At 34.7% G+C, this 25,216-nt stretch overlaps 1 protein-coding gene across 11 annotated transcripts in view; it reads right to left on the bottom strand.

Annotated features, from left to right (window-relative positions):
* The window catches only part of ANKRD31 (ankyrin repeat domain 31), a 153,433-nt gene that overhangs the window by 87,081 nt on the left and 41,136 nt on the right, over positions 1 to 25,216 (bottom strand). For 8 of the 11 annotated variants that reach the window (XM_072958492.1, XM_072958488.1, XM_072958494.1 and 5 more), the window contains 5 exons: positions 22,033 to 22,165; positions 13,374 to 13,447; positions 9,610 to 9,719; positions 7,364 to 7,404; positions 238 to 314 (listed from right to left, as the gene is read on the bottom strand). In XM_072958492.1, coding sequence (XP_072814593.1) covers positions 238 to 314; positions 7,364 to 7,404; positions 9,610 to 9,719; positions 13,374 to 13,447; positions 22,033 to 22,127 — 397 coding nt within the window. In that variant the 5' untranslated portion in view covers positions 22,128 to 22,165. The remainder of the gene's footprint in view (positions 1 to 237; positions 315 to 7,363; positions 7,405 to 9,609; positions 9,720 to 13,373; positions 13,448 to 22,032; positions 22,166 to 25,216) is intronic. The other 3 variants (XM_072958493.1, XM_072958497.1, XM_072958498.1) reach the window with 3 other exon arrangements.

Here is a 25,216-nt window from a genome sequence, read left to right as displayed (position 1 = left end):
AAACATTCCTTTCAAATTTGAGCCCCAAAATTACAAGTCAAAAGAGTAGACATTTGGTCGAGCAAGTCTTGATTGAACCTGAGTTGCTTCTCATATAAGTAAATTAATGTAGAATGATTTCATATGTAAAATGTACAGGAGACCAGCCTGGTTGTCAATAAATTCATAGCTAACTAAGCCTTCTATTTTTAGGCAAAGACAAATTTACTTTATGTGACTCTACCCATAAAAGCATACCTCGAACACTCTGGTGGTTCAGTGAAAGTTCAGCCTGGGTACATGACACAGTGAACATTGGACTACTTTTTCTAGTCCTAAACAACAACAAAAAATCAATTAATTAATTAATAAGTAAATATAAAATTTTAAATGGTAAGAAAAAAACACCATTTCTCATTCATATACAATTTAAATTTTTTTCATTTAAAGGAATTTCAAATAGAGTAATTTTTCTTTGCTCTATCATTCCAGTTACTTTTACAATTACTACCAATTAGTTAACATTTACAGTTCAAGTGACTGCAAAAATGGAGAGCCGAAAAGTTAATGGATGAACTTTAGGAGTATAAACAAGCTAAATTACGTGTAGGTCTGAAAATACCTTTGGAGATGACTGGTCTACCAAACAGGGGTTAGGGTCAGAGAGAAAAATAGGTTCTAATTTACGTAGCTTGGCTATCTAAATCCTCAAATACACTGAAAGTCTGTCGTTATAGTTTGAGATGTAAGTAAAAGTCACTAGCAAGAAAATTCTCAGACATTATTCATGGTTCTTGTATTTCACAGCACGGAAAGAAAGGGTAAGAAATATTGAAGGGGAAAAGATTGAAAACAAAATAAAATGCCTCATCTAAAATTTTGATCATCTGCCCTGGGATAATTAAAAGTTGACTGAAGAAAACCGATCAGTGAACTATTTTTTTTCCCAATCTACTTTACTATACAAGTACAGTCAAGATATCTTTCTTAAGAAAAAAAAAAGCCCCATGTTTCAGCTGTTTTAAGAACAGTTTTTCTGCACCAGGCATAGCTACTTGAATCCTAAGCAAGAATAATAAACTGTACATTCTCTCCTATCTAAAAATAAAAGTGATCAATATAAGCTATCTTGAAAATTAAACTGCTCACATAGAATAATTTCTATGAGGCAAATAGAAAAGAATACCGCTTTTCCCCTCTAAAACATGATTCTTTGAGAACACAAACTGATTTAAAACAAAACAAAATCATAGTCTGAGACAACAACAGGAATTTTTTCCTCAATTATAAAAGAGAATTTAAGATACTAGTTTTGAAAATAGAGCAAACTTTCATCTAAGTTGTTAAAAATGGTTACTTAGGTAAGTAATTTGCTTTTTTTTTTTTCGACACTGTCTTGTCAGGTTTTGGTATCAGGATGATGGTGGCTTCATAGAATGCGTGTGGGAGTGTTCCTTCCTCTTCAGTCGTTTGGAAGAGTTTGAGAAGGATCAGTTTAAAAGACTTTGTACGTTTGGTAGAATTCCCTAGTGAAGTCATCCAGTCCTGAACTTTTGTTTGCAGGAAGTTTTTTTTTTTTTTACTATGGATTCTATTTCACTCCTAGTCATCTGCTCAAATAATCTATTTCTTCTTGATTCAGTTTTGGTGGATTGTGTATTTCTAGAAAATTGTCCATTTCTTCTAGGTTGCCCAATTTGCTGGCATATAATTGTTCATCATATTCTTAGGGTTTTTTTCGTTTTTTTTTTTTTTTTTTTTTTGTATTTCTGCAATATGAATTGTTACCTCTCTTTCATTCCTTATTTTGTTTAGAGTCCTCTCTCTTTTCTTTTTGGTGAGCCTGGCCAAAGGTTTACTGATTTTATTCACCCTTTCAAAGAACCAGCTCTTGGTTTTATTGATTTTTATTACTGTTTTCTAAATCTCTATTCTATCTCTGACCTTTATTATTTCCTTCCTTCTCCTAACTTTAGGTTTTGTTTGTTCTTCTCCTTCTAATTCTTTGAGGTGGTAAATTAGGTTGTTTATTTGAGACTTTTGTTTTTGAGGAAGGCCAGCCTGTATTGTTATTAACCTCCTTCTTAGTATTTTGCTGCATCCTATAGATTTTGTATGGTTGTGTTTTTTGCTGTCATTTGTCTCAAGGCATTTTTTAATTTCCTCTTTGATTTCATTGTTGACCTATTTTTTCAAGTTGTTTTAAGTAGCATGTTGTTTAGTCTCCATGTAATTAATTTTTTCTTGTTTGTCCTTCTGTAGTTGACTTCTAGTTTCACGCTGTTGTGGTGAGAAAAGATGCTTCAAATGAATTCTATCCCCTTAAATTTGTTGAGGCTTGTTTGTGTCCTAGTACGTGGTCAATCCTAGAATGTTTCATGTGCACTTGAAAAGAATGCGTATTCTGGTTTTGTGGGGGTGGGGGGGGGTAAAATGTCCTGAAAGTATCAATTAAGTCTAACTGTTCTATTATGTCATTTAGGATCTCTGTTGCCTTATTGATTTTCTGCCTGGAAGATCTGTCCATTGATGTCAGTGGGGTGTTAAAGACTCCTATAATTATTGCATTTCTGTCAATTTTTCCTTTTATGTCTTTTAGTATTTGTTTTATGTATTCAGTGCTCCTATATTGGGTGCATATATGTTAATGAGTGTAACATCCTCTTCTCGTATTGATCCTTTTATCATTACATAGAGTCCTTTCTATCTTTCTTCATGGCTTTTGTTTTAAAGACTATTTTGTCTGACATTGAGTATTGCTACCCTCTGCCTTCTTGTCATTTCCATTTGCATGAAATATCTTTTTCCATCCTCTCATTTTTATTTTATTTTTTTCATCTCTTCACTTTTAATCTATGTGTGTCCTTTCCCCTAGAGTGGGTCTCTTGTAGGCAACCTATTGTAGGCTCTTGTTTTATTATCTAATCTGCCATTCTATGTCTTTTGATTGGAGTATTTAATCCATTGATATTTAAGGTAGTTACTGATAAGCATGTATCTGTTGCCATTTTAAACCTTGTTTTCCAGTTAATTTTGTATTTCTTCTTTGTTCCTTTCTTTTTCTTTTTGTTTTTCCTTTTGTGATTTGATGGTTTGCGTTTGTATTATGCTCATGTTCTCTTCTTTTTTGTTTTTGTGACTCTAGTGCATGTTTTTGATTTCTGGTTATCCCGTTTTTCAAGTATGTTAACCCATTACTATACGTACTTATTTTAGACTGGTAGTCATATAGGTCCAAACACATTCTAAAAAAAAAAAATGTACGTTTTCTTACTCTCCTCCCCCACATTTGATGATTTTGATGTCTTCTTTTACAACTTTATGTTTATCCTTTTGCTGTTCATTGTAGTTATCATTGCTTTCACAGAAATTTTTAAATTTTTTTAAAAAATCTGTGGGCTGGCTTATTTCAGTGATTTACTTTCCAACTGTGATTTTCTCCTTCCTCTAGATTTTTGCTGGTTTTCTATTTGGACAAGACCTTTCAATATTTCTTTTAGGCTAGGTTTAGTATTCCTGTATTATTTTAGTTTTTGCTTGTCTGAGAAATCTTTTATCTCTCCTTCTATCCTAAATGATAATCTTGCTGGGTAGAATATCTTAGGTTGCAGATTTTTCCTTTTCAGGACTTTGAATATATTTTGCCACTTCCTTCTGGCCTGTAACGTTTCTGTACAGAAATCAGCTAACAGCCTTATGGGGGTTCCCTTGCAATTAGCTCTTTCTCTCTTGCTGTCTTTAGACTCCTCTCTTTATCTTAATTTGTGCCATTTTAATTATAATAAGTCTTGGTGTAGTTCTGTTTGGCTTCATCTTCTTTGGGACCCTCTGTGCTTCCTGTACCTGGATATCTGTTGCCTTTTTTAGGTTTGGGGAGGTTTCAGCCATAATTTCTTCAAATACATTTTTGATCCCCTTTTCTCTTTCTTCTCCTTCTGGGATCCCTGTTATGTGTAGATTGGGGTGCTTTGTATTATCCCATAGGTATGGTATATTTCTTTTTCTTTGGTCTTTCTTTCTGATTGGGTGATTTTCATTATTCTATTTTTCAGATCATTTATTCACTCTACTGCATTATCCAGTTTGTTATTTATTGCCTCTAGCTCAGCTTTTGTCTCAGCAAGTGAGTTTTCTCATTTTAATTGGGTCCTCTTTATTATTTCTAGTTTCTTTATACAATGATCTGCCTTTCTATCAATAGCCCTTCTTAATTCCTTCAGTATTTTTATTACCTCCTTTCTGAATTCAGAGTCTAGTGGACTGGAGAAGTCTGTTTCACTGTTCTTTCAGGGGAATTTTCTTGACCTGCTTCTTCATTTTACTTTTATTTCTTTGACAGTATGAATTTAGGAGAAACTGTTATCTACTGTGGTCTTGAAGGGTTGTTATATGTGGGAGTGTCCCTGTATAGCCAGCATGAGTCTAATATTTTTGGTGCAAGGGTTGTTAGTATGCTAGCGTGTGTCTAACATTTTTGGTGCAAGGGTTGTTAGTATGGATGCCTGTCATGTCTTTCCTTATGGATAAATTCCTTTGATGAACATAGATGCAAAAATTCTCAACAAAATATTAGCCAACCAAATCCAACAACACATAAAAAAGATCACACAGCATCATCCAGTTGGATTCATCCAAGGGTCACAAGAATGGTTGAACATACATAAATCAATCAATGTGATACACATCAACAAAAGAAAAGACAAAATCCACATGATCATCTCAATAGATGCATAAAATGTGTCTGATAAAATTCAATATTCATTTATAATTAAAAAACTCTCACAAAAGTGAGTGCAGAGAGAACATATCTCGACATAGTAAAAGCTATTTATGACAAACACACAGCCAACATAACACTTAATGGTGAAAAACTGAAAACCTTCCCACTAAAATCTGGAACAAGACAGGATGCCCACTCTCACCACCTGTATTCAATATAGTATGGGAAGTCCTAGCCATAGCAATTAGACAAGAAAAAGAAATAAAAGGTATCCAAATTGGAAGGAAAGAGGTAAAATTGTCAACTATATGCAGATGACATGGTATTATATATAGAAAACCCTAAAGACTCCACACAAAAACTACTAGAACTGATAAACAAATTCAGCAAAATAGCAGGATACAAGATTAACATACAGAAATCTGTTGCATTTTTTTTACACTAACAATGAAATATCAGAGAGGGACAGTAAAAAAAAAAAAATCCCTTTTAAAATTGCATACCAAAAAAAAAAAAACCTAGGAATAAACCTGACCAAGGAGGTGAAAGACTTATAGCCTGAGAACTATAAAACACTGGTAAAGGAAACTGAAGATGATTCAAAGAAATGGGAAGATATACTAGGCAGGACTGAAAGCAACATACATGTACAGAGGAATGATTAATTGAATTACAGTACTGTAAGTTAAGTAAGTGAAATAGCAAGAGGCCATTAAAATTCACGCTTTTAAAAAATATTAATGATGTGAGAAATTTAGCATAAACTACTACTTATAATTTAAAACCAGGAAACAAAACTATCCAAAGCATAATCCAAATTTTGTAGAAAATATAAACAAAACAAAAAATATAGAAAGTCTAAAATAAAATGTACCAAAATGTTAACAACAGTTCTCTCTAGGCAGTGAGATTACAGATGATGTATGAGTCTTTCTTAGTCTTGTCTTTTTTCCCCCTTCTGTAGATGCACTTACATTACTGATACAGTCAGTAAAAGGGTTATTATAAAATAGTGGTTCTCAAACTTTTTGATCTTTGGACTCTTTTAAACTCTTAAAAATTAGTAAGGAACCCAAAAAGCTTTTGTTCATGTGTCTCATATTTATTTGTATTTACATATTACTAATTAAAGTGGAGAAAAACATTAAATAAGCATTAATTTTAAATTAACATGTTAAAATATTTTTATGAAAAACTGTATTTTCCAAAGTAGAAAAAATTAATGAGAAAATGGCACTGTTTCACATTTTAAAAAATCTCTTTAATGTATGGCTTAATGAAGACAGCTGCCATCTGAGCTGCAACTGCATTCAATCTTTTGCCATATTTTTTTGAAGTTATAACAAAATCTGGGCTCACAAAGATACGCAGTTGGAAATAGAAGGATTATTTTAGTGCATATTCTGAGTAACAGTGCACATTCTTTTTAGATAATATCAAAACTCTAAAAGCAAACTTCCCTAAAGGTTAATGGACATGTAAAAATTGAAACAAAATCAATGAACTTCTTGTATTCTTTTACATTATAACCCATTGGTTTATCTTGCATTTTAAATGGAACCTTTATTTGTCAGTGGGTGGTGTTGTGATGTCATGCATTGGTCTTTTAGAAAATACTGATTCACTGAGTTATGCAGATCTTCCCTATACTAATCCATGTCATTATAAAATCTCAAAAAGGTCACTTTTGTAAATATTTCCACTGACCTCACTAGAAAGTTTTAAGTATTGAAATGTCATCAAGGTCAAAATGGTAGACACAAGCTTTCCTGAACTCTAATTTTCACTTGAAAGCTTAAATTTTTTTATTGGCAGCAAATACCATCAGTTGTTTTCCTTGAAGTGACTGGCTTACTTCATTCAATTTCAAGAAAATGTCTGCCATGTGTGTCTATGTGTGAATATCCAGTTTGTCTATCAGTTAACCTTTCTAATTAAAAAAGAGTGAAACTAGTTTTCTTACAACACTTATAACTCAAACAAGTACACAAGTGATCTTCTTAAGACAACTATTACACTTCACACAAAAGGTTAAAAAGATATATATTCAAGGGTAGAAATTTACTAACAACTTTTCTGCTTCATCAAATGCATTAAGTAAAAATGGCTTTTTTTCTTTTTTAACTACTAGTACATGGCAGTGAAAAACACAATGACTACTAGTACTATTTTAGTGTCACTGCCCTGATGCCTACTAAGGCTCCAGCATTTTATCTACCACTTGTTTTAGCACCATAAGCACAAACATCAAATAGGCAAATAATGTGTATTATTATTTAGTTTTGCCCTCACTAACCCTCTGTGAAGAGTCTCAGGGACTCCCAGGGGGACCACAGACCATAATTTGAAAACCATTGTTTAAAAAAAAAAACTGAAGGAATATTAAAGTATAATAGTTGTATGAAGTCTAATTTCAATAAGCTCTGCAAATTCTTACGTTATGCTTTTTAAATAATATTAATAGTCAAAGAATCAACTTAATCTGATTTAATCTTTCTCATGAAATGAAACTTATCTATAATGTCTGTAAAATACCATATATTTATGCTGCTAAAGAGACAATTATTCAAAAAATACAATAACTCTAAAACTCTTAAGATTCATTTTGTATGTGTAAAATTACAAAAAACTACAACATAATAATGCCAAAACCACCATACTTACTGTAACAGAGCTTGATTTTGTTCCATTTCATCTTGAGGTTGCTAGAAAGAAAAAAAACAGTAGTTTTTCCCAATTGATGAATGCTAAGCTAATACAACAAGGTAAAAACAATATTTAAGATAATTTTTACATTATTGTTAGTATCTTTTTTATTGTGGTAAAATATATATAACATAAAATTTACCATTTTGACTATTTTTAAACATGCAGTTCTGTGGCATCATGTACATTCCTATTGATGAACAACCATCACCAACATCCATTTCCAGAACTTTTCCATTTTCCCCAACTAAAACTCCATACCTATTAAACACTAGCTCCCCATTTACCCCTTTCCCAACTCCTGGCATCCATACTTCTACTTTGTCTATGTATTTGACTATATTAAGTGCCTCATGTAAAAGGAATCATACAGTATTTGTCCTTTTGTGATTGGCTTATCTCACTTAGTATGATGTCATCAAGGTTCACCCATATTGTAGCATGTATCAGTATTACTTTCCTTTCTCAGGCTGAATAATATTCCATTGTATATGTAAGTACTGCATTTTATTCATCTACTCATCTGTCAATGCACACTTGGGTTGCTTACACCTTTTGACTATTGTTGATAATGTTTCTGTGAGTGTGGGTGAATAAATACATTTTCAAGTCCCTGCCTTCACTTATTTTGGGTATACACCCAGAAGTGGAATTTCTGCATCATATGGTAATTCTATGTTTAATCTTTTTAGGAATCACCGTACCATCTTCCACAGCTGCTGCACTATTCTCCATTTCCTACCAGCAATGATCGAGAATTCTAATTTTTCTACATTCTCACCAACGTTTGCTACATTGTTTTAGTAATAGCCATCCTAATGAGTGTTAGATGGTATCTCACTGTGGTTTTGATGTGCATTAATGATGCTGAATATCTTTTCACGTGCTTATTAGCACTTGTATATATTCTTTATTGAAATGTTTATGCATGTCCTTTGCCCAGTTTTAAATCAGGTTGCTTCTGTTGTTGTTCAGTTATAGGATGGACCTGGAGATTGTCATTGTAAGTAAAGTAAGCCAGAAAGAGAAAGAAAAATACCATATGATATCACTCATATGTGGAATCTAAAAAAAAAACAAACAAACAAACAAAAAAAACTTATTTACAAAACAGAAACAGACTCACAGACATAGAAAACAAACTTATGGTTACCAGATGGGGAAGGAGGTGGGAAGGGATAAACTGGGAGTTCAAGATTTGCAGATGCTAACTACTATATATAAAATAGATAAACAATAAGTTTATACAATATAGCATAGGGAACTATACTCAATATCTTGTGGTAACCTATAATGAAAATGAACATATGTACATATAGGTATGACTGAAACATTATGCTGTACACCAGATACTGACACATTATAAACTGACTATACTGCAATTAAAAAAAATTTTCTGTAAGTAAAAAAAAAGAAGTTGCAAAACTGAGTTTTAAACAAATTATTAGAAGCTAAATACAAGCTTCTCAGCTTTAAGAAAAAATAGGTGGTGTTGAGTATTTCCCTTTTGATTAGAGATCATTCAACTGATATACACTCCTATATACAATATTAGATATACCCTCATGTTCACTCTTCGAAACTGTTGTCTATTTCTGCTATTAAAATATATGTATCTCCCCCTCCACTTCTTAAGACTCTGTAGTTATCTCCTGTTAGCTAACTTATTTACACCAAGATGTTAATTGAATCATCCCTTACCTTTCCCCAGGGTAACTGCATTAAAAAGAAACAAACAAATGAAAATTTGCATATATAAGTGTGTATCCACACACATGCACTCACACACACACACGCCAAAAGTCTCTTTCAGTAGCCCATATTTCAAATTACACCACACAAACTAGTATCTTCTTCACAAATTTAAGATGACCTCTGACATATAATGGAGATGAAAATCACAATTATTATATCCTCTTTTAACCTTCTCACTTCCACAGCTCTAGTAGAAAGAGAGATGAAGAAAGGAAATATTTTAAGCCTTCCTTCCTAAATCAACTGGCTTTCACCAAAGTTGCAGCAAAGAAACAGAATGACTGTCTAAGGGAAAAAACTGACTAAGAGAAAAAAGAAGCAAAACAATAGACAAAAAGAAATATTCATTAGTAATTTTCCTCTCTTTGAAATAGTTAAATAATTTGAAATAGTTAATATTAAAAAACAGCAATTTTAATAAGCAGGTATTTAATCAATATGCTACACACCTGTAAGGCTGCATCCTCACTAAGAAGAGGCATCATCTTATTTTCACTCATTTGCTCTTGTGAATTCCCTCCGAGTTTGAATATAAGCTGAATCTCTGGAGAATGTGTGCCTAGAAGGAAATATAATCATAATAATCATATAATATAATCACATAATCATTCGCAATAGTTTTATTGCTCTGCTTTAACGACACAAGGATTTTATAGACACTGCAAAATGCCATTAAAAATCATTTTGTAAGTCATAATTTCCTGACTGCCACTTTTATGTGTCAAAGTTTTTAAATTTAAAAAGAAACATATACACTACACTGAATAAAATAATACTTGATATTTCTTTGCCTCAGGATGAATGAATGCAAAGGATATGTAAAGACAATTGTACAGACTTAAACCCTGCTAGAAAGAATACTTTTTTCTTTTTTTATTTCATTTTAAGTCATTTTTAAAAACTCATTATGCTAACATATCACCCAAGAAGAATCAGATTTTCTGTTTCCAAGATAGCAAATTTGGCCCATATTTTGACTTTTCTTCCCTTCTCAGTTCCTAAAAAGAATCCAAAGAAATGATTAGTTTAAAAAAAAAAAACAGAAGCAGCAATAGGAAAAAGGAACCATACTCACTATAGATTAGAAGGTAAGAACGGATTAAAGGGAAACCAAACATTGGTAAACAAGTTTGTCACTCATCACAGGAAAAGGGGGGGGCTCCTTTAGATGTAACTAGTATATGGATTTCTTCCATCAGAATCCCAGAAAACCACCCAGCTCAGAGCAAATGCTACCAACAAAATATGAAAGAAGGTAAACTGGAAGCTCACAGTGGCTGAAGTCTCACACCTCACTGAGCTTGCTGCTTGTACCAAAGAAGCTTAGGATGTATGCTGTAGTCAACTACTCTGTGTAGGATAAGAAGTTCCCTATCAGATAAGGAAATGTACTAAAAGCTAAGGTTTATAAAATAATGTAGTGATGGCACAAAAGTAGAAATAGTCAAACAGGTCAATGAAATGAAACAAAAGGTGGGAAACAGACCTATATTATATCTGGGAATTTAAAATATATCAAAAATGGTATTTTGGTTGCCGGTGGTAGGGGGAGGGACAGACTGGGAGTTCGAAATTTGTAGATACTGACAGGCATATGTAGAAAGATAAAACAAGATTATACCATATGGCACAGGGAAATATATACAAGATCTTGTGGTAGCTCACAGTGAAAAAGAAAGTGACAATGAATATATGCATCTTCATGTGTAACTGAAAAATTGTGCTCTATTCTGGAAATTGACACAACATTGTAAACTGATTATAACTCAATAAAAAAAAGGAAAAAATGGTATTTTAAACAGTGGCAACAAAATGACTTTTCAGTAAATAATATTGGGGCTATAAGTTAACCATTTGAAAAAATGAAGTTAGAGACCTACCTTCCCTCCCATATGCTAAATTAATTCAAAAATATTAAAAACATAAAAGTAAAAACTGTAAATATAATAAATGGAAATAAAGATAAAAGAAAATATTTGTATAGTCTTGAGATAGGTAAAATACTTCTAAGTTTGAAAAAAGCAAGAAACTCTAAAAGAAAAGACTGACAGATTTTACTATATAAAAACTTAAAATTTCTGCACAACAAAATGTATCATAAATAACATTAAAAGATAAGTAGAGAACTGGGTAAAACAACATATATATGACGAAGTTTTGCTACCTTTAATATCTGAAATGTTCTGAGAAGTCAATAATAAAATGAGAATAATGAAGAGGCAATAAGGCAACACACAGACACACACACAAAAACTGAATAGTCAACATTATAATACGCCTAACCTTGGTACCCTTCAGAAATACAAGGACATACTCAGTCTTCACCAGTTTGGCAAAGATTGAATATGTCCTGTGTGGTATCTAAGAGGGAAAAAGTCACCTTTTTTTTAGGGGGCAAGATTTGATATGTGTTCATCCTTTAAAACAAATCTAATTTAACTAGTTATTCTAAGGAAGTAATCAGAAAAGTAGGCAAAGGTATAGTATTGAAAAATATCAAACATGTAATCAAAATCATTATATAAAGTACACTCGTACAACGGAATAATATGCAGCAATTTAACAGGTTGAGGTAGATCAACATAACAAGGAAAAACATGTAGTATAATATTAATCATGAAAAAGATATTTATATTAGATCTACAAATCTAATTACAAAATATTATACTACAAAATATTACAATTATAAAATACTACAAAATTATAAAATTACAAAATATTACAAAAACATATTTATGGGGGGAGGGTATAGCTCAAGTGGTAGAGCACATGCTTAGCATGCACAAGGTTCTGGTTTCAATCCCCAGGACCTCCTCTAAAAAAATAAATAAATGAATGAATAAACCTAATTATCCCACCCCCACAAAATTAAATATATGAAAATAATATATATATTTATATTGGTATACAAAAATCTAGAAAGATATACGAATACTAAACATTAAACATTGGCATGTAGAATTACAGGGAAAAGTAGGGGATGGAATCTTTCACTTTCTATATTACATAACTTTGTATGTTAAAAATATTTCATACTTTTAATACTTGGCAAAAATAATTAATGTCTATCCATTTGGAAGAGGAAAGGAAAGGAAAGGGGGAAAAAACTTGGTTGGAATATTAAAACAGATCTCTAACTTTTAGTTGCATTTTATACACCATAAGAACACATTCTGGAGACCAATATTACACACTGTCCCTTCCAACTACACACAGGAAAAACTATTCTATGATGAAACTAACTTGCCATTGAGGTATCAGGTGAGATGATGTACGTTGAAGAGTTTGTGAACTACAGTTGACCACTGAATAACAGGGGTTTGAACTATGCAGGTCCACTTAAATGAGGATTTCTTCCTAAAGACAATACATCCAGCCCTCCACATCCTTGGGTTCTGCATCAAGATGCCACCAACCACTGATCAGATTGTGTACTGTGTTTATAATCCATGGCTCATGTAACTCATGGATGTGGGATCTGCGGATGGGAAGGGCCAACCATGAAACTTGAGAATCTGAGGATTTTGGTATACTTGAGGGCCCCTGGAACCAACCCCTTGTGGATACCCAGGGACAACTGTATACATACAAGAAGATTCTCATGATGTTTAGGAGATTTTCCTTCTAATGTACACCTATTTCGAGACATCCTCTGAAGTAAAAAATGGCCCACAAGAAGAAATCATAAAAGGAAATAACCTACTATTTAAACAGCTACTGCAGAACTGATCTTTTTTAACCGTGACAATCAGTGATATATTTTTCTAAAAGTGTTTAAATTGATCTAGAAGTAGACTCAGGAGGTATGGTGAATTTGTAGGTGAAAGGCTCTTTTTAAAAATATATACCAAGGATATTTGTATCTTAATTTTAGTCTGAAAAAAATCAGACTGTTTATTTAAAACTACTATTTACTTACACAAATAGTCAAGTTCTAGGGTTAAGCTGGAGATTTGGGGGGTGGCGGAAGAAGAGCTATTTGAGTGCCACTTTCACTTCTCTGTAGCCCTCTCTAGGAGTCATAAATATCTTCCAGAAGTTACACTCCCCCTTGCTATCCTTACAGTAATAGATCTCAGGATCTACTACAGATGCCTGTAAGAAACTAACTGTGAAAGTTACAGAAAAAAACTAAATGTAAAAGGAGAAGTTAATGGAATAATAATACTTAGAAAATTAAAGGGACAACTTAGTGAAAAGAATTATCTCTCACCTTTGCATGTTCCACTTATTCCAGGATGGAGACTGAACTCACCTCTAAGAGATGTGTCTTGATCAAACAGCAACCTTTCAAACACCAAAAAAAAAAAGGTACAGATGTTATAATGTTTTCTAAACAAAGACTAACAATTTAACTGTCAGTTTTTAATTATACCTAAATTTTGCTAAAAGTCTTAGTTACACCACTATTAGTATTTCTACATCAAAGTATTTTTTTCAGAAATGTAGCCTTTAATTTAAAACTTATCCAAGATGAAAAATAAAAACTTATTCATGCGGTCATGTTCATTTTTACAAATATTCTGTTATTTGGGGGCATTTGGGAGTAAGGGACAAATATGACTGATGTCCATAAAAGAAGAGAGAGAGAGAGACACCAGGAATGCATGCACACAGAGGAAAGACCATATGAGGACACGGCAGGAAGGTGGCCACCTGCAAGCCAAGGAGAGCCCTCAGGAGAAAGCAACCCTGCCAGCACCTTGATCTTCGACATCCAGCCTCCAGAACTGTGAGAAAATTAATTTCTGTTGGTTAAACCACCCAGTCTGTGGTATTTTTGTGACAGCCTAAGCAAACTGCTACATCACTAGTCTTTCCTAACTTCCCAGGACAAGAAATTCCAGGCTCAGCTTAGCACATCTCCTGCTTTAGAACTGGAACTCATCATTTCTCATGGAGCCTTGGTTCCTTTGAATAGGATATCACATTGGAAGTCCACAATACTAATATTATCATTAACTATGTGATTACTGAAAAAATGTTATTTTGCAATTCCTTATGTCCTTAGAATATATCACATGTGGCATGTTTAGCTAAATTCTGTTTTAAAGGCACTTAAAATAATTCCTTTTTGTACAAGTATGCTATAATCAATACATAACTAAGTTCACTTGTTTCATCTTGCTTTTTGCTTTTTAAGAATTTTTTTCATGTTAATTTATTATGTTTTATAATTATGTAAACCATTTACATCATTGTTGGTAGGATGTTTGGGGTTTTTCTTAATGGTACACCATTTGTCATTCCAAAGACAAATGTACAAACCAAGGTCTATTTAGAGAGGTCTAGCATTCATCCCTGTCCCTTCGTCCACCTGTCCTCTCCCTTCCCGTTTTTAAAAATTGTATGGTTTATCCTTCCAATGTGTTTCTGGAAAGACAAACAATACATGTGTGTGTCCTCACCTCTTCTTAGATAAGCAGTGGCATTCTACACATGCTTCCCTACTTTCTTTTTTACTCAATACATCCAGTAGACTGATTACAGGATAAAGAAAGTCCTCATTCCTTTTTTATAAATTCATAGTACACCATTGTGTAGATTCTTAATGATTTTAATAGCTTATTAAAAGATGACTGTGGAAGTAAGAAAAAAAATCTTTTAGTTAAAAATTTACAGAACTGTCTCATGTTTCCCATTCCTAATCACAAACACACATCACATACATAAATTCACATACATTATGAAGAAAGAACAGCTTACCAAAGAAAAATTAAAGTACCATTAAGAAAAACCCCAAACATCATACCAACAAAATTAACAATGAAAAGGACTCCAGTCCTTAATCTTCCTAGCACATCCACTGTGAGAGTAAATACAAGTTCCTTCTGTGAGGAGAATAAGTATCTTTTTTTGTCTCAATTACTACTGGCCATTACTAAGGATTGAAAATTCATTATTCAAATATGGATAATACCATTACTGTAGTGCACTTTTCCAAGTAAAACAATCTATATATCTTATGGTCCCTAAATATCAGGGTTATTTTACTTCTTAAAAATTTTGAGTTTTTTTTTTTAATCTAAAGATAACACAAAAGGGGCATGGAGGAATTTTGGAAGGTAACGGGGTTGTTCTATATCTTCACCATGATAATGGTTATTATAAATTGTATGAATTTGTCGAAACTCACAGAACTGCACAGTAAAAAGAGTAAATTTTGCTGTATGTAAAGTCTATCTAATAAAAAATTTTTTAAAGTAGCACAAATACATTAATTTTCCATAAGTAAATTAACAGATTTAACATTATACCAATAAAAGTATCAACAAGATTTTGCTGAATTAGACAACTGATTCTAAAATTCCTGTAAAATAAATAAGAACAGCCAGGAAAAAATGTTAAATAAGAAAAATAAGGCAGTAATGACCTACAAAACATTAAAATATTTTTGGATACAAAGTGTTTTTAATATGAAACTGACATAAGATGACAGAACAATAAACAGAATAACCCTCCCCCCACAAATAAACTCACATAGATATGGGAATTTAGTATATTTAAAAGGTGATATCTCAAATCAGTGAGGAAAAGATACAATTCTTCAAAAAATTATACTAGGACAATGAAGGAGACATCAGGAAATAACTTAGTTGGGTCCATATTTCACACAGTACTCCAGAAAAAAAATCCACATGAATCAAAGATGTAAATGTTATAAACAAAGCAAAAAGTACTAACAGAAACCAAGGAGGGATTCTCTAATAATTGTAAAGGAAAGAAGGCCTTTCTAATTATGATACAAAACCCAATAATTCAATTATTAAGATTACAAACACACATACTCTTTGACATAGTGCTTCCATTTTTAGAAAATAATTTCATATATGTTCTCAAACTTATGAATACTTAGAGAATATTTCTCAAAGGATAAGATCAAATATATTGGTTGCCTATAGGAAAGAAAACAGCGTGGCTGAGGGAGCAGAGATGATAAGGCTTTTTACTACATATTCTTTAATACTTAAAAAAAATTTTGGACTATGTAAATACATTATCACTTCAAAAGAACTGTAGAAAATGTGGGCAATAAAGGAAAGTACAAATAAGAAGACAGAAATCTCCTGTAATTTTACTTGTATTAGGGCTTTGGTGGCATTATTTACAATAGCCAAGACATGGAAGCAATCTAAATATCCATCAATGAATGAATGGATAAAGAAGATGTGGTATACATATATACAATGGAAAGTTCAGCAACGAAAAAGAAGGGAATCTTGCCATTTACAACAACATGGATGGACATGAGTGCAATTTACCAACTGAAATAAGTCAGACAGAGAAAGACAAATACCATGTGATATCACTTATATGTGAAATCTTAAAAACATACAAACAAATAAAAAAGCAAACTTACAGAGAATAGATTGGTGGTTTCAGGGCAGGGAGGGTTGTGGGAGGGGCAAAATGGGTAAATGAGGGTCAAAAGGTACAAACTTCCATTTATAAAATACATAAGCCTTAGGGATGTAATGTACAGCATGAAGATTATATTAATAATACTGTATTATATTTTTTAACATTGCTAAGAGAATAGATCTGAAAAGTCCTCATCACAAGAAAAAAATAACTATGTATGATAATGGATGTTAACTAATTATAGTGACAATTTCACAATATATACAAATAACAAATCATTATTTTGTACACCTGAAACTAATATAATGATACATGTCAATTATATCTCACTGAAAATCAAACAAAAAACAAACAAAAAGACTTTGGTGTATTTCCCTCCAGCTTTCTTTCCATGGAGGCTTATGTATGATGGAACCAGAAATTCTTTTATAAAGTTTGCATCAGTCTGTATAAAGTTTCATGGACTACATTTTTTACTTAACTTTATGTTTAAACATTTGCAATGTCACTAAAATTCTTCCTGAAACCATCAAACATTGATAATACTCTATCATAAGAATAAATCATAATTTATTTAAGCATTATATGTTTTAAAACATATAGGTTATTTCTAATTTTCTATTACTACAAATAGCTGAGATAATTACATAAATCTTTAGTCATTTTTTTTTCACTTTTTCCTTAAGAGAGGGGTGATGGCTATTTTTAATACTAAAAGAAAAATGAAGCAGTGGAGATCAGAAAAATTACTTATCCATGTTCAACCAACAAATTGACTGAAAATAAAACATTAATATCTCAGTGGGTTCTTAGCCAAACTATTAAACTAATACTCCAAAAGTCACCAACTACTTCATATGGATAGCGTATTTTAACAATAAAATGTGTCACTGAAATATTAGAAAGATGAGACGCTAGAAGGTATTAACTATATAAGAGGGAGGGGGAAATTAGATGGTTGGGTTGAAAGGAAAAATTTCAGGCAAACATCTGATTGAAATTTTGAAATAATTTTTATTGCTTTGTTAAAATACAATGAAATTTTTCATGACAATTAGGGTGTTATGTTATCAAATTTTTTACAATATCATGCTAAGGTGTTGGTTTATTAAAAAATCTAGTTAAAATATCCTTTCAGTGTAACACTTTTAAAAATAGTACTTGGCACCATTCTGTTTTAATTACTGGAGTAGCTAATATTTTGACATACATCCTGACCAAAAATGTTGCTTTCTTTAGCTAATTTAATGTGATTATTAATTCTTTGGCTATTTTTCCCTTCCCCAAGTGTATCCTTTGTAACAGATATTTTCTAGCTAGACAACTCACATGAAGATAGTGCTAGCCTGTCTTAAGGGATAGAATTAACACCCATCTGGCAGGGTATTATGTTCAATTAGCCTTTTACTATATGCAATTAATAATGTTCAGAGGACATGATTTGACCTGAACATATACCTAAATCCATGCAACAATGAACTATCTTATAAGGTGGTTCTGTTTAAATGTACTGAATAGCATTAGTCTGAGCCATACCCCTTAATATTATTGAGCAGTTAATATTTACCAGAGGCTGAGACAGAAAATAAGGATTGATAAAATGTTCCCAGGGTACGTGAAAGAAAAAGGAATCCTGCCTTGCAGTAAACAAATCATAAGAAAACAAGACCTTATTAGTCAGCAACTTGAATTCTTCCAGAAGGTTAGTAGCAGCACCTAGCAAGTCAAAAAAAGGACAGGATGCATTTTATAGTTTCAAGAAGAAGGGCTAGGACCAAGTCCAGACTCTCAAAGAGTACTTTTCAGACACAGTTAACAAGTGGCATCCTCACTTTTTTACTTGCTTTATCTAATCCTAATGAGCATCAAACCCTTTCTCAGAGCTTAGCAAACAGGCCTTAATAGCTGCAAATATTTTAGGATTATTTAACTATGCGAAACTGTATGTTTTGCCTGTTGGGGATCTCTGAGCTACTAGGACCTGTGCTCCTCCTGCCAGTCAAAGTTGGGAGCTTGTGCATGAAAAACAGCCAGAATAAACTGCATACAAGTAAGTAAAGAGGAAAGGGGAAAAAAAAAAAGCAATGGCACTCAGCTCCAGCAGTGCTTACATTCTGTATTTCCATTCCTAATTTTTAACCTTGGGCTATGAGCTCTGAAAGAATGATGTTTCTATGCAATTCCAGAGAAGCATTATAAAATGAATCAGAGCGGAACAAAAAAAGATTGGCCAGCCAAGATGGAGTAGGCCATGTATAGCCTAGTTCTCCACTCATTACAACTAAAAACTCCAGTAGAATATTTTTTAAAAGCTACCCAATTAATCTGAAAAGTAAACAATAGCAGGTAAACTGGGGACTGAAGTCTAAATCTAAATAATAACCTTGTAGTAGGTGAGTTTCACAGTTTGGGGTTTTTTTGTTTTGTTTTTTGGTCTTTTTTTTTTCTTTTTTTTTTTTTTTGTCTCCAGCTTTGATCCTAGGCCTAAACCTGGAACTGCACAGTGGGCAGAGATAGCAAAAACTCCAGAAGAACCCTTCTATCTTTATCCAGAAGACTAGACAAAGGGGACCCTGAATGGCAAAAGGTATGGGGGAATCCTTGGGTTTTCTTTTGTATGTTTTCTCTCTTTAGCCTCAGAGCCATACGGCTACCAACCATGGCAGCTTAGGCACTTAAAACTCAAGAGAAAAACCTGTCTCTCTCCTACTAGAAAAACCGTACTCCAAAGACTATGGAAAGAATCTCTTTTATTTTCTTCTCTCTCTTAACACCCTGAAGGTGGCCCCAGCTGCAGGGAACTGCTCTACAGGGAGAAGCCTAACACTGAAAGAAGTCTATCTTTCTGATCATATGAACCAACATGTGCATATGGAGAGGGAAGGGTGCATGAGAATCCTCAAGAAAAGAGAGCAGGATGGGGAAAAACCTAATTCTGCATCTGTTCCAACGTAAGTCTCAGGTTCAAGCCAGAGCTGCCCACGTACAGAGAAGAAGCTTAACAAAGGCTTAGAGAACTATGATATTAACTACTATTCAAATTCCAGTTTCACCCCTGATGGTAGATGAGTCAGACAGACTCAAACAGCACAGTAAAGGCTTGAAAATCGGACTGATGTAACCACTGCCTACAGAATGCAAAACAGAACGTGCAGCCAGAACCTAATCAGATTGACTGTCATTCAAAACAAACAAAAATCACCACCCTAGAGGATTTTAACAGGAACAAGAGTCCAAAACATAACATTCAAAATATACAGGATCTAATCCAGAATTACCCAACATGCAGAAGAATACGAAAATCTGACTAATTCTTGAGAGAAAAGATAATAGATGTCAATATCCCAGCCCCACAAGCCCAGTCAGAATTAACCAAAGACTAAAGCAGCTAATATAATCATTCTCTATGAGATAAAGGTGAACAGTCATCAAATGGATGAAAATGTTGAAATTCTCAGCAGAGACATAAAAACTATGTAAGAGAATCTGATGGAAATTTTAGGAGCTATAATATCTGAAATTTAAAATTCACTGAATGGTCCCAACAACAGAATGGAAATGACATAGAGAAGAGTAAGTGAATCTGAAGACAGAGCAGAGCAAGAGAAATTATACAGTCTGAAGAACTGAGAGAGAAAACACTGAAAAAAATTAACAGAACCTCAAGGATCTAGGAGACTATCGAAAGGTCTACCATTCAGGTCATTTAAAATCCCAGAAAGAGATGAGAAAAAGATTGGTACAGAAAAACTACACGAAGAAATCATGACAAAAAAAAATCTCAAGTTTGGTGAAAGACATTAATTTATAAATTTGAGAAAGCCTGTGAATCCCAAACAGGATAAACACAGAGAAAAGCATGCCCAGACACATCAGAATCAAATGGCAGAAAACTGAAGATAGGGAGAAAAAAATGAAAGCAGAGAGGAAAAAAAGATGATACGTTATACAGAAGGGAACAGTGATTTAAATGGGGAAGGAGGAGCTTGACTACAAAGGGGCAGGGCAGGACAAGGGAGGTTTTCTGGAGTCGACAGAACTGTTCTGGATCTTTAGGGTGGTGGTGGTTATAAGACTAGATGTACTAGTTAGTCATAATGCTCCCTGTACACCACTAAGAGCAAATATTACTGTTTGTATATATAAATGAGCCAGAAATCTGGATATCACCCTTTATCGCTGCCCCTCCCTCATCCTCCCAGTCTAATCAATCACTGTCTCCTGCCTAATTTACTTCCTAAAGATTTCTCAGATTTGTCCCTTTCCCGCTATTCCCACTGTTCCTGTCTAGCTGAGCTCTCATCATCCCAGGCTGTAACTACTTTGATCCCACAGCTAACCTCTTTGCTTTGCAAAAGCTAATCCCTGCTCTAACAGTACCAACTTTAACGTGGACGCTTGTTAGAAATGCAGAATCCTGGACCCCCACCCTAGAACTCCTGAATTGGAATCCACCTTTTAACAAGATTCTGAGGTGATTTATAAGAAATTTATAACTTTTATGAAAATTTGAAAAGCCCTAGTCTAGGGCATGCGTGAGTGAATAAAAATCTGACAGTGCTGCTCCCCCACTTAATCCCTTACAACCTCCCTACCAGGACACGTGAGGGATACGAGGCCTTACATGATGTTACCCCACCTACCTCTCCGCTCATCTCTCACCACACCCATCTCAGCACTGAACACTTCAGTAATACTCAACTGTAGATTCCAACACACAGAACACAATGCTAAGCGCCACCACCCCACACCTTTACCTATGCAGTTCCCTTGGCCTGAAAACCTCCTCTCCTTCATCTAATTCCTAACCCACCTTCAAGCCTCTATTCAGAAGTCAACCCTAGCAAACTATGATGACCACCTAGGCTGAGGTAAGCGTCCCTCTGGGCTCCTAAACCAGCCTGGGTATACCTCCAACCCTGGACTTCCCACGTTATATCGAAATTATCTATTTACGTCTTTCCTGGCCTGTAGGTCCCTCAAAGGCAGTGGCCTCATCTCTTTTATCTTTTCCCTGGATCCAGCACAGAGAACTAGGTTATGTGTTGATGAACTAAACTACCATTTTTTCTTGATTCTTAAAAAACCATCCGTCTCCACTCTGATAGTAACCAGTCTCCCCCATCATGCATTCTTCTTACCCTGAGAAAAGTACATTAACCAACTCGTAGCTCAGGGCTACGAGTTGCTTGAGGCAAATGCACTTAAGAAATTTACACACAAGACTTTTTTGCCTGTGCAAAAAAGCCCAGTCTAAGAAAACAGGCTTGTTAAAAATGCCATAAAGCCACCTACTATAAAAGCTCATTTTGCCCTAAGTTGGGGAGGGTGGGCATTTGCGGTCTTCTTTATTTACAAAGCCCGGCTGGCCGCGAGGCCTACTCCCGCCCACAGGCAGACGGAAGTTCAGCTGGTAACAACTTGCACTCGGATCTCAGAGGGCCACCCACCGCCAGCGCCCAGGCCCAACGGCGGCCACTTTCTCCAAGGCCGGGCGCTAAGGGGGTCACCTTCTCCAGGGCAGCTCCTCTTCCTCCTGCTCGCTCTCCGTCACCGACCCCTCTATCACCGTCTCATCACTGTCCCAGTCAGCACCTTCCTCCATCTTTGCCACGCTCCCTTCTTATCCTCCTTCTCTCCTTCCTTACCGAAAAAAATAATAATAAAAATAAGGGGGGGAAAAAAAGAAAGATGCTCTGAGGGCCAGGGAAATTGGGAGTTAAGAACAAAACTCTTGGCGGGAACGGAGCCTCGCTGGGAGGCCACAGGGCGCTGCCCGCCCGGCCGCGAGGGCGTCGTCGGGGTGGCGGTCCAGCGCCGCGGTCTGGCCGCGCGCCGCCGGCAGGGGGAGCCGCGCGCCGCGCGCGGCCCCGCCCCCCGGCTCCCGCGGCCGGAAGTGGCCTGAAGTGGTCGGCAGCGCGCGCCCGCCCGCCTTGCGCGTCCCCGCCACCTAGGGCGGGGCCCGCCGCCGCGACATCCGCTTTCCGCGCTTTTCTTTCGTGGCTGGGCTGTGAGGCGACTGGAGCTGCGGCCGTCGGCATGAGGAAGGAAGCGTCGCGGTGGAAAGACCACAGGCCGAGTCCTGGCAGGGCGGGAGAGCTGGGTCACGTCCCCTGCCTCGCACCCGAGCTTGTGAGACCCAGACCCGGAAAGAACTGTCGCTCTGCCCGACTTTCTGAAGCCAGAAATGTGACCTTAGCTCCGAAGAGTGTGTTCGAGTCCACCAAGTGCTTCCTTTCTCCTTAATCCCTCTGACACCCCTTCCCCAAGTGTCCCCTGACATAGGCAAAACAAAAATGTTAATCAAAAGTTTTTAGATCATCAACGCATCTAATTGATGTATTTTGTATTCGTATTTTTCCCTTATCAACTGTTACCCTGAAATACGGATTGTGTAGGAAAAGCAGATTAAATGCTTTATTTTTTCCCTTTTTAAATTTTTATCATAACATTGGTGCCTAGCAGCCTCCAAAAGTAACCAGTTATTTTTAAATGAAATGACTGGAATTTGATTTAAATCTATTTAAAAGTTTTTAGTTCAGACTCATTCAAAATAAAGCCAAGTGAGCGCCACCTGCCAAGTGAGAGAATGGCTCTGGAAAAGACACACCCCTTCCACACAGCAAGTGTTTAGTACTCAACTTGAAATCTCCAGGGTCTTAACACATATTGGGTCTTTAAATGTCAAGTAAATGGACAACTGACTCCTCAATTTACTGCTCTTTTCAGTACAGGAAGTGGCTTTGCCATGCTTATTTTACTATTTAGATCATATTTAAGCCACTACTGTTTAAAACACGTGGTTAGTGGTTGTCTTTTAAACTTACTTGAAGCTGGAGAGGGTGTGGAGGAAAGAGAACCCTCCTACACTGTTGGTAGGAACGTAGATCGGTGCAGCCACTATGGAAAACAGTATAGAGGTTCCTCAAAAAACTGAAAATAGACTTACGATATGATCCAGCAATGCCACTGCTGGGCATATATTCAGAAAAGACGAAAACGCGAATTTGAAAAGATACATGCACCCCAATGTTCATAGTGGCACTATTTGCAATAGCCAAGAAGTGGGAGTAACCTAAGTGTCCATCAACAGATAAATGGATAAAGATGTGATATATATATATATAATAAATATGTATATGGACTGTTACTCAGCCATAAAAACAAAGGAAATATTGCCATTTGCAGCACCATGGATGGACCTAGAAAATACACTAAATGAAGTCAGACAGAGAAACAAATATTATATGATATCGCTTATATGTGGAACCTAAAAAATGATACAAATTAATTTATTTACAAAACAGAAACAGACTCACAGACATAGAAAACAAAGTTATCATTACCAAAGGGGAAAGGTGGGGATTAGGAGTATGGGATTAACAGATATACATTATGATATATAAAATAGATAAACAACAAGGATTTACTATATAATGCAGGGAACTGTATTCAATATCTTGTAATAACCTATAATGGAAAAGAATCTGAAATATATATATATACATATATATATATAACTGAATCATTTTGCTGTGTGAAACTAACACAATATTGTAAACCAACAATACTTCAATAAAAATAAAATTAGTTAATATACAATAAAAATTAAAAATAAACTTAATTGAATATTTTTCAACTCTGTAAATAGTAGGCAGTAGAGTAATAAATATGCAAAGAACTAGACTTTGTTTTTTTAACCCCTTGTCACCTACATCCTCCATGCTTAAAACAGTCCTAAATTCCTAGGTAAAAGGCTGATGGGAAGTTTTACACTGAATAGATCAGGCTGGCAACATTTGTATCCAGTGATAACCTTAACATCACTAAAAGTGAGACAACCAAATATTATGTTCCTCCTGGCATGATACAATAGGAATAAATGGCACTATCTATGAATTATTCCATGCCCCCCAACAAGTTAAAAACCTGAATCTAATCAAGCTTCTAGGTCTGTCAGTTATTTATATGGCAGGGGAAGGTGGGGAGGGAGCAGAGAAATATGTTAACACAAGAAAGATGAAACTGACCAAATCTAGAATGTGGAAATTCAGTAGGACAAATGACCTGGTTTCTTTCAACAATTATATATCATGGGATAAAAAAGAGGGAATGGAAACTCTTTTAGATTTAAAGAGACCCTAAGAATAGGGAAAAAAAATTCAAGTACTTAAAAGGAAAATGGATTGTTTGCTAATATAAATACTAATACATAATGAGTTAGCCAGAAAACCTTGAAAAGAGCATTATATTTTTTCAAACCAACAATTTTTTTAAAAAAATTAAATAACACAAGGCAAAATAAAATCAGATTATATCAAAATTTGAATCTTTGAGGAATAATATTGTGTAGTAAATGTATAAAATGAAACCAAGTAATCCTTCAGAACTATAATTAAATTTTCATTGCTTGATTCCATTTAGGCGGTATGTCTTTCAAGGCAAAGTCCTACTTGAGAATTCTTTACCCGTTTTAAAGGTGAATTAAAAGTAGAATGCCAGCTTTGTCACCTCAGATTTTCATTGGGAGGGAAAATGCCAAAGTCATATCCAATAGCATGAATACCATTCTATGAATGCTCCTGAGGCTCAGTGCCTTGAATCCCTTACTGGCCTTGCCTTCTAATGGATGAGGCAGATGATAAACAAGTACATGAATAAGTGAGATAATTGTGCAGGGAGTGATGTGTGCTT

The sequence above is a fragment of the Vicugna pacos genome, chromosome 3 (genome assembly GCF_048564905.1).
Source record: "Vicugna pacos chromosome 3, VicPac4, whole genome shotgun sequence".
Classification (NCBI taxonomy): domain Eukaryota; kingdom Metazoa; phylum Chordata; class Mammalia; order Artiodactyla; family Camelidae; genus Vicugna; species Vicugna pacos.
This window is presented reverse-complemented; position numbering and strand designations above follow the sequence as displayed.